This window comes from Corapipo altera, unplaced genomic scaffold (assembly GCF_003945725.1).
Source record: "Corapipo altera isolate COAL_440 unplaced genomic scaffold, ASM394572v1 45, whole genome shotgun sequence".
Taxonomy (NCBI): domain Eukaryota; kingdom Metazoa; phylum Chordata; class Aves; order Passeriformes; family Pipridae; genus Corapipo; species Corapipo altera.
Window position 1 is genome coordinate 10,021,644 of NW_020884877.1, and position 15,501 is coordinate 10,037,144.

Below are 15,501 nucleotides of genomic sequence, written 5' to 3' on the forward strand. Positions count from 1 at the left end.
GTGCTAATTGTGCAACAAAACAGACCACTTGCTTTGAAAACTTACATTTAAATGGAATAGACTCATGAAATTTCAGGACTTAAGAAGAGAAATGTATAATTTTCAGAACAATCTTTCATTGCCCTGCCATTTAGCGGCAGGAAAATCTAAAATTTTCTCAAAATTTTGTTTCAGTCATTTCACATTTCAATTTCTCCATCAGTAAAATAAGAATATTTTCTTATCCAATAGCTTGCCTCACTGCTGTTTGACCACTACCACTTGTATAAGCCATTGGTATTTGTAAAACAAGCTCATTGAAATCTGATTTAGAAATTGACTGACATAATATTTTCTTTTTTCTACCATCACAACTTTTTCTTTCTTCTAGAGGACATAGCAAGATCAAAAATATTTAATGCTTTGCTTTTGCCAGAGTTCTAACTACACATTGCCACATCAGGTAGCATGTCATTGCTTTTTAATAAACCACTGAGGTAAGAAAAGGAAAAAAAATCAAAGCAGACAAACATAAAAAATGCTTATGCAGCTAATTTTTTGATTTTTTGCTTGCTGTTTTTTATTTGCCAGTATCTATCAATGAAAACTTGTCTACGGGTTTAAATGTCATTACATTTAATTACAATAAAATATCCTGGTAAGTATTTCTGGAGTGAGTATATGTTTCTGAAACCATTCACATTGCAAAAGCACCTCATTAAATTCCTGTATCCCAGCTGCTGTGGAAGCAAAGCTGGAAGGTCTGCTCCCCTCCTCAGTCAAGTGCTGACAAGAAAGAGCGTACATTGTGGTTCGGCTGCATCTCACACACTAATCAGCATCTAAATTACTGCCTGGCCCTTTAGGGAACACTAATAACAAGATTTGTATAGGAAATATTAATAAAAACATACGGGGGAGAGGCATTTGCATGCCTATCCTACCAGGTGTCTGCTGTTAAGGTGTGTAGTGTGGGAAAGGTCCCACACTGCACTGGCAGCACCATCACCAAGGGACCTGTTGTCACTCTGTCTCACAGATCATAGTGCAGCTTTGTCCATCTAGCTCCTAACTGTAACCAGCCCTTCGTATTTCACTAAAATGCTACAGGCCAGATGAATCTGACACTTAGAATTTTCTTTCCACATAAATCAGTTACTTACATAACTCTGTATTTCCTATCTTCAGTATTCAAGTAGCCATTAGTAGGACTGAGAAGAGTAGGGGCTGCAATCTCCTCTGTTAAACCAAAACCTTCCTAATGGTGCTCAAAGTCCGCCACCAAATGAAAAGAACAATCATCCTTTTACTCCCAATACAGAGAACAGCATCTGATCCAAACAGTATCTATATCTCTGATCATACAGACAATATCCAAGGACCCACTTTAAAGTGCACAGCCATAAGAATATGAAATAAAACCACCTTTCATAAATTACACAGATCAAAATTTCTTTAAAACATGCATGCTGGTACCATAATCTATTTTGGAAGAAACTGGAGACACTACAAACCTCAAATGTGAATCTAAATGTATTTGTTTACATCACATGAATCTCAGAAGGGAATTACAGTGCCTGGTTCAACCACCTTATTATTCCAGTTTCATACCAGACTCATGAAAACCAGTCTTATTTTACTAGCATTAAACTAGAATATAAGAGTGATGAATCAGGTCTCAGGCCTTACCACAGAGTAGTCATGAATTATTACAAGCAGCACAGAAATCATCCTTCGCTTAAGCATTTTGTTTCCAATTTTTCATTCTCCCTTCCTAAAATACATAGTAAATATTAATATAAAACAAATTCTAAATAAGTTCCATAAATCAAATATAGTTTCTCAAAATATACTTTGGAAGAGAATTAAAATTTAATTATTTTCCCCTTTCTTACTAATAAGGATTGAGTTGTACTGCTTGTTGTCTTGGAGTTACACTTCTACCTGACTTTGTGGTGTTCCAGCTGCTGCCAGCTCTGTAAGGCTTTTTCTGATATTGTCCTCGTTTTGACTGACAGGACAGAAAACAGGCTTTGTGGAAAAACCTGTTATGAGAAAAATACTTCTGTGCAGAAGTTTCTCTTCCTGATAGCACAAGAGGCCCTGTTCTGCAATCCTGCTCCATAAGAGAGAAGGTCAGGTGAGTGAGGCATGGGGAACAGACCTTCCTGATGTGAAGTCTTGGATCTATGATATGGGGACCTGGCAGGTCTTCCCAGAGAAAGTAATCAACCCAAGGAGAAATATGCTTGAAATAAATATTCTGTTTGGATAACTAATGTATAGATTGATTTTAATTCACAATATAAACAATGCTAGCCTTGAGATTCTTTCTTCTAGTTGCTTTTTAAGCAGCACAAAATCCTCTGAAGGAAATGGAGACAGCTTCCAAAGAACAATTGTCTAAATAAGAGGAACCAGGAGGATGTAAGAAAAAATATAGGGTTTTTTAAATTTTGATCTCTCAGATGAGACATTTTCTGGACCAAACAAAAATCTTTTACTAAATTACCATGAATGACTCCGAGCTAAACTTTTCATGTAATTTGCAGTTGACCAGTGTGGATTACTGGCATCAGAACAGTGAGGAACGTCCAGTAGGACCACAGGGTGTCACTGTGGGCAGAAGCTCTAGATCAGAGTTAGTCTCCACCTTGCTTCGAAGCTCCCTGAAGTTTACTCGTTCCCAGTTAACAGCAAAATACTTCTTTCTGTTTCCAGCACAACAAAGTTAAGCTCAACCAGAAATTTAGGGTGTCTGCTATGCTCTGACCCTTGGTAAAGAGGAATTCATCAGTGCCTGGCTTGGCTGGGTGATAAGGGGAGCAGAGTAGTGTTTCAGACAAAATGAGTCCCATAGGAGTTGAGAAAAAAGAGAAAAAAAAGCACACTACTTTCTCATTTAATAAACTAGTTCTAGACTTAGTGCAACTGGGAAAGAACTTAAGGCATACATAAACTGGCTCTTAGTCAAAACTCTTGCTCGTTATCTAAAGTAAGTAATGACAGTCATATCAATACCCATTACATCATTGAAAGTCCAGGTTAATTAATTCAATTAAGTAAAAATAAATGAGACAAACTGAAGAAAACTCCTGTGATTAGTGATTTGAAATTTAAAATCTTTGGTCTATTGGGAAGGTTGCTGGTAAACTCAGGTCTCAAAATGAGCAAAGTAAGACTTGAAAGATACATGATCTACATACGACTTTTATGCATAGCTATTCAGACTGATTAAAATGTCCCATTTAGATTGAAATACACATAAGAAAAAAATCCCTTATTCTTGCAGCAAATAGATGCAAACCAGGGTGACACTGATTTTCTGGTATGAGCCAGAAGGGAATCTGACAGTCATCATTTCTGGGTGCCCCAGGCAGTGCTGGAGGGTCAAACTGAACTAGAAGAAAACATAAGAAAATGTTCTCTCTTTCACAGAGATATGGAACAAGACTAAGGACAAGGACTGCAAAGTAGATGTAAATCACTATGTGGTGTCTCAAAGTTTGTCCTGCTGTGTAGAACAAGAACTCACCTAATTGTTAGGTTACATTGACATAGGGTCTACTCTGACACAACAGCTGACGTCAATAAAGATTGCATTTTTGCTGTATGGACTAAGGGCAGTTTCTACACTCATAGCGTAATCTCACCAGGCCTGAAACCTGACAGTGAAAGACAAGATTCACATGAAGGAAATAGGAGAGCAGTGAAGATAAAGAAGGGTTTTGAGAGGTTAGAGGAAGGCCAGAGCTGTCAAGTGACTGCCAGCAAATACTCAGAGAAATAGGTTCAGAGCAGAAACATGAGTTTGAAATGAATGTGCCCAAGCAAAACATACTGCTAGACTGCTAAATGTTTGCTCATAATTGCTACCATTTTACCAAATGTTCCCAAAGCTCATACACAAGAAACTTCCCAAACAGCTTGGAATTACTTTGTTCATTGACTAAGTCGTAACAATGTACTAGTTTGTGAAAAGGCTTAATATGTTCATTAAGTATTTTCAAATACAGAAGGAAGCCAGGTACCTTGAGAAGACAGTTACCCAAGGTTATGAACTCATCGGTAATATTGGGTAGTATTAGTAATGTGCTACTTTACAGCTGCTTGCTTGCTTTAGGTTCAGTGTGTGTTCAAATGACATAGTGAAGAGGCTCAAGATCTAAATACAACTGAGGCAAAGATCATGAAGTAAAATCCATGCTTACCAGGAATATAGTATTAGCCAATCCCTTGTTATACATTTAAACAATTTCCTAATAACTTCATGTGCAGGAATCAATTATGATGGAAAATTCTTAGTGTCGGTGTTACAGCTGCAATAGCTATCACTGTGAGCAGTTCCTTTCTCGGCTGCGATCTGTAGAAGTATTCTAAGCTCTAAAATAAAAAGCAGCAGCAGCAGCCAAAACCAAAAAAGCCCAAAAAAACCAACCCAAACCAGCCAAACGTTTCTTAGCAGGCTATAGCTCATAAAGTTGTTAAAAAAATATTGTATCTGAACGGTTATATTTGTACATTCTGGAAAGTGACATTTGCCAGGGGAGAAGAAAACATACAAAACAATAAAATTCTTCCTTAGCCAGTGATTATTAGTGCTGCCTTAGCAGTTTCCTTCCTTTTGGAATAATACCTCAAGTATTTCAGTAAGAATGTATTGTAAAGCTAGTCCTGGCCAACTGCTTATGGCCTTCTTGTGGTTAGAATGCACATGCAGAAAGCTCCTCACATACATGTATCACCTTACACATGAATCAAGTAAGCTACTAATAATAGTTCTTGGGGTTTAAGAGCCTTTTTACAAAAATAAGATCCAAATACCAGTTTTGTAAATTCATTGTTTGGTTTTCCAAGCTTTCCAAAAGTCAGCAAAACGAGGTTTCATTATCCCATTCTTGCCTTCAGCACAACTAAGTGAGGTGGAACAGACCAGAGTAATCACTGTTAGCTCAGAATAAGTCAGTTGTAATTTCCGAAGGCCTTTTTCAGAATTTCTACTACCCTCACTACACACCAGAGGCAGAGGGGACCCTGGGTTTTGTTTTATACATCTCAATTTGTACTGTCACAATCAGAAACACCTTGCTGGGATTCCTGTGGAATAAGCTGTTCCACACCCTCCTATGGGATATGCTGTACACATTAAAGCTGAAGTCACGCACCAGCACCAGCATTTTAAGAGGTTTGAAAGCACACATCTAAACAATTACAGCCCTGCTGACTACTTACTGTATTTCAAAAACAGACAGTAAAAACCTAATATTAGTCAGAATGAAAAATCTTCTGGGTTGCAATTCTTTAAAGAGAAAATTCTTTTTTCTCCCCTATACTCCCAATCACTTTTTGGTTCATCACTACAATTCCATTTCAAAGAGAAAAGGTTATGAAATAACCCTTAGTAATACAAACACGTTACTTTCAAAACAGCTGGTTTTTAGGTTAAATTGCTCCCTGATTCTGTAGCTGTCATGCAGATCCTAATATAATAGCAAAAAGGTGGGGCAAGTGCTTCAGTTGATCCTAGAGATGCTACTGTTTGGTGGTGGTCAAAGAAAGAGCAGGACAGATTCATTCAAATCTTTGCTTTCTACTGCTGCCTGAGAACAGATATGGCAGGGAACTTCATAAAGACTTGAAGGGAATACTATCACCACCTGCCATTGCGTGGTGGAGGCTCAGTGCAGAAATGTTTAGGCTATGGGATGTCTAGGTACCAGGATAAGCTGTACTGTAGCTATATGGTAAAACTCACTGCTTTATTGAACTTCCTATTTGTCTTTCTCAAGCTCATTTTCTGCCTGGTGTGACTTTCTCTGCTTATCTCATCAGAACAAAGGACAAGGCCTCAGGTGAAAAATACAACCTTTACAATGCACCTTCATCTATTTAACACTGCTAACTCTGTTAGCGCAGTTTGGTTCCACAAAATGAATAATGCCAAGACATCAATTCTCTGGGGTACATCTGCATGCCAGGTATCCCAGGGAAAACGTGAACAAAGAGTGAGCATGTCACTGTGCTCATTCTGCTGCTATGACAGATCCTCCAGTAAACCCACTGGAGAAAAATATTAGAAATTATTTTAGATACAGACACAGGAATAGCATTTTGAAGGGGAGAAGGAGAAAATAGAGCTCCTTTCAACAGACATATAGCTTAATTCTACCCTAGAACTGCTTTGATTACTGAAAAAAGAGACTTGACTGGTCCAACTGATCTTGTTTCCACCAGCTGATGACACAGGCAGCTCAGACTCACGGGAAAGCAAAGCTAAGCTCTACACCTCCCTGCACTATCACTGAGTTCCTGCACCCTTCTGTAGTAGGCAAAACCTTTCATGACTGATATGTTCAATTTGTTTAGAGTCTATGCTAGCTTTAGGTCCAGATTCATTAAATTCCCACTTCTGATGTATTTTGAAGTGAAGCTTTAACTTCAGTTAAGCCACATAAAGAGTTAAATTTTATCTCTAAAAGCTCAATAAATGGGCTACCTTGATTGATGCTTTAAGTGCAACCCCTTCCCAATATTCTGAACATAATGAGGTTACTGCTAAAAGCTGGATTCGTTCTCATCTGTCTGCATTATCTATTTATTTCACACACGTCACCATGGTAAATGAGTGCTGCATTAAGTACTAAATAGCAGAGGTCAGAAAAACCCTGTGTTGTATTTTTTCCCCCTTCAGCAAGGCTGAAACACCTATTAATGGATTTTAGTTTATTATCTGATGTAAAATAAAAAAAAAATATAACCCCCTCTAGTATTAGCACATTATTGAAGTATGATTTAAACATTATCTCAAAACAAACTAATTTGACATTCTTATTCAAAATATTTTGTCTTATAATGTCTAAATGGACTTAATTTGAAATAGTCGTAGAAATTTTTTACCATTTAAAAAAAAATTATAACCCCCAAAATACAAACAGAACGTTTACCACAGGCTAAACTGTACATATTTTCTCCAATTTTTTTTTAAGTGCCATCAACCTCCTAAATTGTATGCTCATATAATATATAATATATGAAATATAGCTAAGTATTTTGACTCTGGGAAGTAGTTATTACACCTAGGTATTTAATTTTTTAAATAGAAAACTCACCATCTATTCCTCACCAAAACAAACTATATGAGGTGTATAAGCATTTGGCACAGTGCAAATCTGTTAAGAGCTCCTCTAGCAAAATATTAAGCCTTATGAATGCAATAAAGTTAGAATCTGTCCCATTAACTTCCTCACCAGGCTAGGCAGCCATGCATGTTGCTATTCCCTGTACATGGCACAGCTCTGTCATGCTATATGCATGGAGGTGATAAGAAATGTAAACATTACAAAAGTTTATCAGTCCTCACACTGAATGATCAAGCAGCTGGAGATCTGTAACATGAAGCCATGTATATTAAAAATTATCTGCAAATAATCTCCTGGGGTGGAAGACTTGGTACATTTGGTATAAGGAACAAGGAAAATAGATGAAGAGTACAAGGTTCGGCTCTAAAAATACCTCATTTGCTTTCAGATAGTTCCATGGACATTGACCCTTCCAACACAAAATCAACAGGAAGCAGGGAACAGGAGGAACAAATAAAGTACATGGTACTTAGAGCAAAGTAAAGGGTACACATTAGGAGCTTAGCTGCACTGATAATTAAAATATATGTCAATTTTCGTCTCTTGGGTATTTAAGGCTGGAACAAGAAAAATGGATTAAATGCAATTCCACCCATACTAGCAGCAAGTAAACTGTTTAGATTTTGACTTCATGTCCTCTCAGCTGCACCACTTCTCTGATCTAGGCAGAAGTCTGAGTCCTGGTTGTATATATCCAGCCTCTATTTCAATCCACCAGAGCTTACTCAGGCAGTGTTTGCACACTGCACTGCCCTGTCTCACAGAGGGATGCTGGGCTCCTGTGAACAGGAGGGACTCATGCTTGTTTTCACTAGCCAGCTAGTAGAAGCAACCAAGCTCATACAGGTTATATGACATGTAAAATGTACATGTGCAGTCATCAATAAACACTGAAAATGAAGGAAGCATGGATAAAAATAAACATGAAAATTAAGTAAAATAAGCGAATTTTGACCAGAACACATACAGCACCTTTTTGTTTTTACTTTCTCTGTCAGACCCTCCTCCTCGTTAAAGCATTGCTTATTGACTAGACAGTCCAGACTTTGGCACTATATGAAATAGTAAGTTTCCTTTGTTTCACACTATGTGGTTAACACAATGACCGAAATAATCCCAGGGAATGTTTCTATTTGTGAATGAATGTGTTTATGCCCTTGAAAATGGTGAAAACATAGCTGGTTGCTTTGGTGATAATCTTTAGTTTAAGCCAAGCAGTGTCCAGTGCATCCCAACCAAGTCAAGCCTTGTCCTCCAGCCTGCTCTTCTGACTGTACTGAAGGAAGCCTGACAGCTCTTTTGACAGGTGGTGACAGTGACATATAAAATTCTCACTCTGTCATGAAAATGGAGCATATTCATGAAATGGAGCATTTTCATGAATGATGCTATGGAAAACTTTTTTTAAAATTCATTATTTCTTTTTGGAACCTGTGAGCCATTTCTTCTGGGCTGCATTAAGAACAGCTCAAGCACAGATTCCTGACTGTTTTCTTTTAGTCTTCGTACTTTTTTTTTCATGGAGTCTTTACTCCCACTGATACATGCAAGGAACTTTTGCTGTGGCTGTCTCAGGCACTTCTGTGAGCCTGAACTGCAGAGCAAACTCAGAGTAACCCAAATGAAAGGGCATCTGAGTACAGTGTATATAGGTAAGAAAAAGGGATGTAGTTTGCCACTGAACATTTGCAGTCACACATCAGCCTGCAAATAGCAGGATATTTTCAAGCACAGACATTTTCATATCTGTTCTGGAATCCCTATCACCTGTCACCAAGTATTATGCAATGTTTGTTTTGTATATTTCATTGTTTCATTATGTCAGATAGTCCTTTCTAGCACAGGCTGAAAGAACACTGCCCTGACAAGTACTGTCTGAACTCTGAACATCCTGGTGCCATTGGTAAGGTACTCTGAGCTATACCAGTCTTCTGGTATGAGGGGACACAAATGTTTTTCATTGCTTATTGCCATACCTCTACAAACTCCTAGACTGATATAAAAAGAGACAGCATACTTAAATGGTATACTTATTTAGCATATAGAAAGGCCAGCTATTTTGACCAAAAAAAAATACAGTTAATGACAGTTTTTATTAATGTACTGCTTTTCTGAATGCTTTATTACCACATTAGAAGCCTAAATTTGCAATTGAAAACAGCTGCTATTTGGCTCACTCACTTTCTAGTTCTTGAACGAAAGTAAGCAGTATGTCCTACCAGAATCTCAAGCTTTGGAAAAACATATCGGTTTTCATGAACTCTGAGACCAAGAGTTCTCTGCTGATTTAAGTTTCAGTGAGATTTTTCCCTGAGTAAATATAACAGAACTGCTTGACAATGCCCAGAAATAGCTGCCTCTTACATAGTTGGTCTTTTTTGACCACAGTTTACTTTTTCTTGGGAGAAAAAAACCCATGTGACCATTACATATAAAACAAACATATTTATTCACCTAGAAGCATTATCTAACTATATTAGTCACAAACATCACTGTTCTGCAAAGCATATCACATTTATCCCCTCAAGGATGTGGTTCTGGTACAGTTTGCATCACCAGGAAAGCACATCTGTATGTGGTAATGAGATTTATTGTGCAGGGAAAGTCCAGGAGTGCCTAAAACCAATTTAGCATATAAACCTTAACTACTTGGGTTATCATGGAATTGACACAGGTGTAAGGACAGTTTTTCTTTCTACCACCCACCTGGCTGTGTTGTTTGCTACTGCACTAAATACTCAGGCTGCTCATCAAGCACCTCAGCAGAGCTCTGGGGAAATGGCAGTAATCTGAAAGGCATGAATCTCTTTCTGGATAATGGAAAATCAGCTAGGAACAAGAAAGTAAGCCTGGTAATGCCAAAAGATAAGCTGCAAGCATGTTCCTTGTCTGAAGACAAGTACAGCTTCCTTTTCTTCAAGTTATGATTTCCAGTGTTCAGTAACCTCAGAGGTACTGAGTTGTTTTATATTGCTTTTGCACTGATAGTATACCATTTCTGTCTTGAAATGAGATTTGTAAAATGCAAAAAGGCAGCACTGGAGAAAAGGTATCAAAACATGTTACTATGTTTTTCTTATTTCCAAAAACTGAGTAACATTTACATTACAGGCAAGGAAGCCAAAAGAGGCAACAAAGTAGAAATGGAGATGGAAACAGCAAACATGTAGAAAATTTAGAAACACAGAAGTTTATCCTAATGTTTACCCATATTCTAATGCTTCAAGAAGACTGAACACTTTGACACAAGTTGAACAATCTTTGCCAGCCAGACTGTTTGATCTTGTGTTGGCCCTGTGACAAAGGCAGTCTGTACAGGAACACTGGCATTGTTTTCTGATCAAAGCAAGCCTTAATGGTATTAAACCTGAGTTGTGGTCTGACATGCTTTCACTTCTCCACTTTGCCACCAGCTTTTTCTTGAGTCATTGCAGTATGATATTCTGCTAGCTTAAAGCATGGTCAGACTTTTATTTCAGATAATAAGAATTGATTTTCATATATATCCTGCTATGTTTGGTAAGGAGACAGGAGGTTGTGCATGTACAGAAAAGGCTGCTTTTAGGGTATGGTGATATTCAGTTTCTGTTGGCTCCAGTGATATTGCAAGAGAAATATGAAGCAGGAGATCTTTAACAACTTTTGAATTAAACTCTCAAGCAGCATAATAGTTAAATATGTCTTTAAAACTAAACGTGTTTATGTTCCTTTTATAAAAGACAGACATGAAGCAACTCTGACTATAGCCGAATATGAGTGGGTTACCCCAGTAACATATGTAGCATCCTGCACAGGATGAGATGCTGCTCATTTTTATCATTCTATCACCTTATACTTGTCTTTGCTTTCACAGATAGTAAAACAGTGTTATAATGTCAAATAAAACTGATTAGATATTATGAAATCAAACATCAGATGCTCAGAAAACATAGCTCCATTGATAGCAACTGAAGCACAATAGATTTAAGCAACTTCATAATTTGAATCTCAGTTTGCTAGTGCTAGCTTCTCTGCTCAGATGTGGCACAGCCCATCAAAGAGCACTTTACAGAGCACTTACCGAAAGAGTTAAGAGTTTATTTACTGCTGTCACAGAATCACAGGATATGCTGAGTTGGAAGGGACCCACAAGGACCATCAAGTCCAACTCTTGGTGCTGCACAGGACCATCCCTAAAGAGTCTGTTGCTTCACAAACTCATATTGTCTACTGCAATCACTGTTACTGCTGCAATTCAAATTTCTCTTTTGTTGACTTTGATTGCAATTATATTCTACACCAATCAGAGTGAACATCAGAAAATGCAACAGTAATTGATGCTACAGGCTGGATATTAACTCCTGTAGTCACATATATCACCTGCCTTTAAATCATTTGGTGTGGTCTAACACTGTCTCCTTGGAAGCAAGGAAGTCAAGCAGACTCTTCTTATAATTTTTGAGTACATGTCATTAGTTTAAAATGATGTAGCCTTAGTAGATATTCCATCTTCACTTTATAGCACAATTGACCTGACCTAAGTCAGTGAAGACATATTCCTGTCAAAGCTGTAGCAGATATCAGGGATGGATGGGAAGACTTAGTAGAAAACAACTTTTAGATCTTTGTACAGAAGAACGCAAACTGAATTTATTATGAAATTCTGAAATGTCCAAAAACATTTTACTGCCTGCTGGTTTCCAGATGGGTCCACATCCAGATCAGAATACCACAAAAAATGCTGCTTTTTTTCCTGCTGCAATCAGAAGCAGCTGTAACAAAAAGCTACAGAAAAGTCTGATTCTTAGAAAATGCCTGTCTCTGTTTTTCAAAAAAAAAAAAAAAGTTTAGATAATTAGAGTAAACTCTTCTGGGGTATCCAAACATTTAGAATTGCATTAGGACACACATTTCAAACTCTTGGAAGCATATCCTTCACTAGCTGTTTGCTCCTAATGAAGGAAGCAGAGTACTCCAGTGCTTAAAATCCAAGAGACAGGATTATAGTTTAGCCCAGCTCTAATTAAAAAAGGTGAGTTTGACAGTATCACTGGAATTCTCTGCTGCTCAGTTTCGCCGTTGATCTAGGGAATGCTTCTAAAGCAATTTTTGGAGTGTCAAGTTAGCAGCCTTACTATTATTATTCTTTTATTACCTGCAAACATGTGCAGTGATGAATTTACTATTTTTGGAGACAAATTGCATTTAGCATCTCACTGAATTCTATTCAAAATCCAATCACTGATCAGCATTTTGGGGTTAAATCAGCAAGGTGTCAAGAACTCCTAGGACTAGCTGACTTGGAAATTTGAAGGTATACAATAATTTCAGAAGCTGTACAGCACCTTGCAAGATCGAGACTATAAGGATTTTTTTAGCATTTGCACTTCCATTGTAAATCTATTGTCTGTTTTTCCAACCTGGCTTTACAGTCCTTGTATTCAGCAGGTTTACACAACCACCTGCACACAACCTATTCAAAACACTCGCTCATATCAAGCACACCACATGGAAATACACATGTAGGTGCTCATGCATGAACCATGCGGTGAAGGACAGGAAAATGGAGCTGTTGTTAAAGTTTCATTTTTATCTGACTTTATATAAAATTTTAAAAATAGGACAAGATTATAATTTAACCAAAGAATAACTTCATTAAGATTAGTTCCCAGTGTCCTGAAAGAGTGGATAGTATCTAAATTAATAAATATAAATAAGTGAAGGTGAATACTAAGTTGGGCTTGTACAGAAGTTGACTGAGACTTACAGCAATCCTGACTCATAATAAAAATGATTTATTTAAAGATTATTTATGAACATTGCAGGAAAGGTGATAACAGACATGCACCACTTTGTTTAAAGTAAAATTTCCTGTAAATTAAAGAGTTCTTATTATCTGTTTGGTTTTGATTTGGTATTGTACCAAGTATCTGTTTATAAAAGGAAATGTGATGGTACAAAGTGTACAAGGTGAATTGCAAAAGAGATTAACAGTCAAGGTGAATTTGTTTTAAATTAAGTCCTAGCAACATAGACACTGTAGATCCCATTAGGGTATGGAAAGTCAGTCTAAGGCAGATTTTTCATGCACCATTACTGAGAGTTGAACTGCCTGAAATTCAGGCCAGAAAGCTACTCTCCAAACTGAGATTGGGGTTACATGGGTCACTCTCAGTGTCAGAAGATAACCTTAACAATACGACATGCTTCAACTTCCCTGATCTGTGTGCTGAACTGCAATGACCTCAACTCCAAGAGTCAGGCTCTCAGAATACTTCTATCCCTATGTTTCTGAGGAATTTCAGCTACTGGTGATGTTGATCAGACCTGAGGACCTGCAGTACAGTGAAACAAGTGGAGAACCTGAAAGACCTAAGATGGTTTTGTTTCACTGAGGTACCAGGGCACACAGTAATGGTCTTAGAGACACATTAGTGAGAAAAAGCCTGAACCGGTTTTAAAAAGAGAATCAGGTGACTGAGAGATAAGACAGGAAAAAATGTTGCAGAGCACTACAAAAGAAAAATTTGATATAAAGTAAGCACTATGTTTCAAAGGGATTATACGTTAAGGATTTTTTCATTTTTGCAGAGCTTTTTTGCTTATAATACTGCCTAGATACTTTATTAAAGAATTTTTCTGAAGTCACATTTATGTGACAAAGTATGTTGCAATCTCAAGTCATCCCATCGCACAGAAAGTTTTCTGGGGGGAGTCTTGGATGAAGATAATGTATTCGCAGTTAAACAGGAATAATGAAAACACACATTATATGTTTCATCAGAAAACTAGAAAAGAACCTGTTTCATAGAAGCAATTCCCTTGGCTGAATTAGCCCTGGAGCTACCCTGGCATCTCTAGAGATTGCACTTTGTAGGTCTCCAAATCCTCTGCCCAAGGAAAGAAAATGTTTGTGGTGGAAGTGCTGGATCTGGGTCATAGTAATTCTCTTTGTACACATAACAAAACATTTACATGGAGTATAAAATTGTGAAAATATTGACATTATCTGAAGGCCAGGAATTACACATGGGGTTTACTCCAAACAGTCCTAAGATCTTTAACTGATATTTAGTGCTCCGACATTAATGACAGATTTTTAAAATCATGTAGTTAATAAAACCAGTTTGCAGACAATCCTGTGCATACAAGTTCAGTGATCTAGAAGGTATGTTGGCACCTACCTGGGGGCACATGTTCATTCATGATGACGAGTGATGCTGGTGTAGGCCTTCTTTTCCTGATCTGTAACAGGTGTAAACCAAGGAGAGTCATTATGGTCCATCGACTGCCCCACACACAAAGTAGAGCAAAAAATCCATCTAGTGTTCTCCTGAGCATAGACCAGGTAAAGTTACAAAAGAAACTATTTAAAGAACAGCAGCACTTCACTGTCTTTCTGACAGTTCGTGTGGTCTGACAGTGATCCGGGTCATGCTCTTGCTTGTACGAGCAGAGCAAAGGCATGAGGAGAGCTTTCCAAAATACCTTTAGGATTTGTAATCATCTTAAGGTTTTGGACACGTATTGCTGACAAATATCAGTCATATCTTAAAATATTGACATTTAGCTTTGCGTCAGGAAGATGACTGCAGTAGTTTGTGAGTTGTGTGTGCAAATCCCTAGTGCTGTCATAGTTTTCACAAGTAATAATTAGTAATATTTTGCAAGTGCACTTCTGAGTTGATATTACAGGTATGCCTTGCAATGAATTTATATTTCTAAACTGTGACCAGAGGTGTTACTACCGTTCTTTAACTAAAAAACCTCCAGTATTTAAGACTTTCAAAAAAGTATTTCCAAAAAGCACTATACAGCAGATCTTTACACGCCGATATATAATCCTGAATTGTATGCAACTTTTCATATTCAGAGTTTATCTGGGTAACTACTTTTGTTCCATTAACAGTGGCTGAACTGCGTGGTATTGGACTACCCTCCTATAATGCACACATTTGCACTGAAAGCTTTTTGTTGTTTCATTAAAGCCTCCAGGCTTGACATTCTATTGAATTTAAGAGAGGGACCAAGAGTATTTAAGCTAGAAATCATTCTGACACAAAACCTCAATGTCAATGCATTTGTTCTTTTTTATTTGCTGATCCAACATCTGTATTTAGTTGGATTCAAATTTTGCTTTCGGAGGTGTAAGTGGAAAATTACATCAATCAGGGTTAAAAGGTTTATTCCAGATTAACATAACTGTAGCTGACAGCAGAATTTACCATTTTAATTTCATCATATGGCCACAGTGAAACTGTATCACACTTTGAATTAAAATCACAACACACACACAAAAAAAAGGACTGCTCATAAATACCAGGCAGAATTTGGGCCACTGCATTTCAAAAGCCAAGGGAATTCCAGGAAATCCTAATCCTATGGTTCTCATAGATTTCAGAAA

At 37.5% G+C, this 15,501-nt stretch overlaps 1 protein-coding gene across 1 annotated transcript in view; it reads right to left on the bottom strand.

The window, feature by feature from the left end:
* Positions 1-15,501, bottom strand: part of PPP1R1C (protein phosphatase 1 regulatory inhibitor subunit 1C) — a 50,690-nt gene that overhangs the window by 33,667 nt on the left and 1,522 nt on the right. Inside the window, 1 exon segment of the mRNA XM_027637509.1 lies at positions 14,282-14,342. Coding sequence (XP_027493310.1) covers positions 14,282-14,342 — 61 coding nt within the window.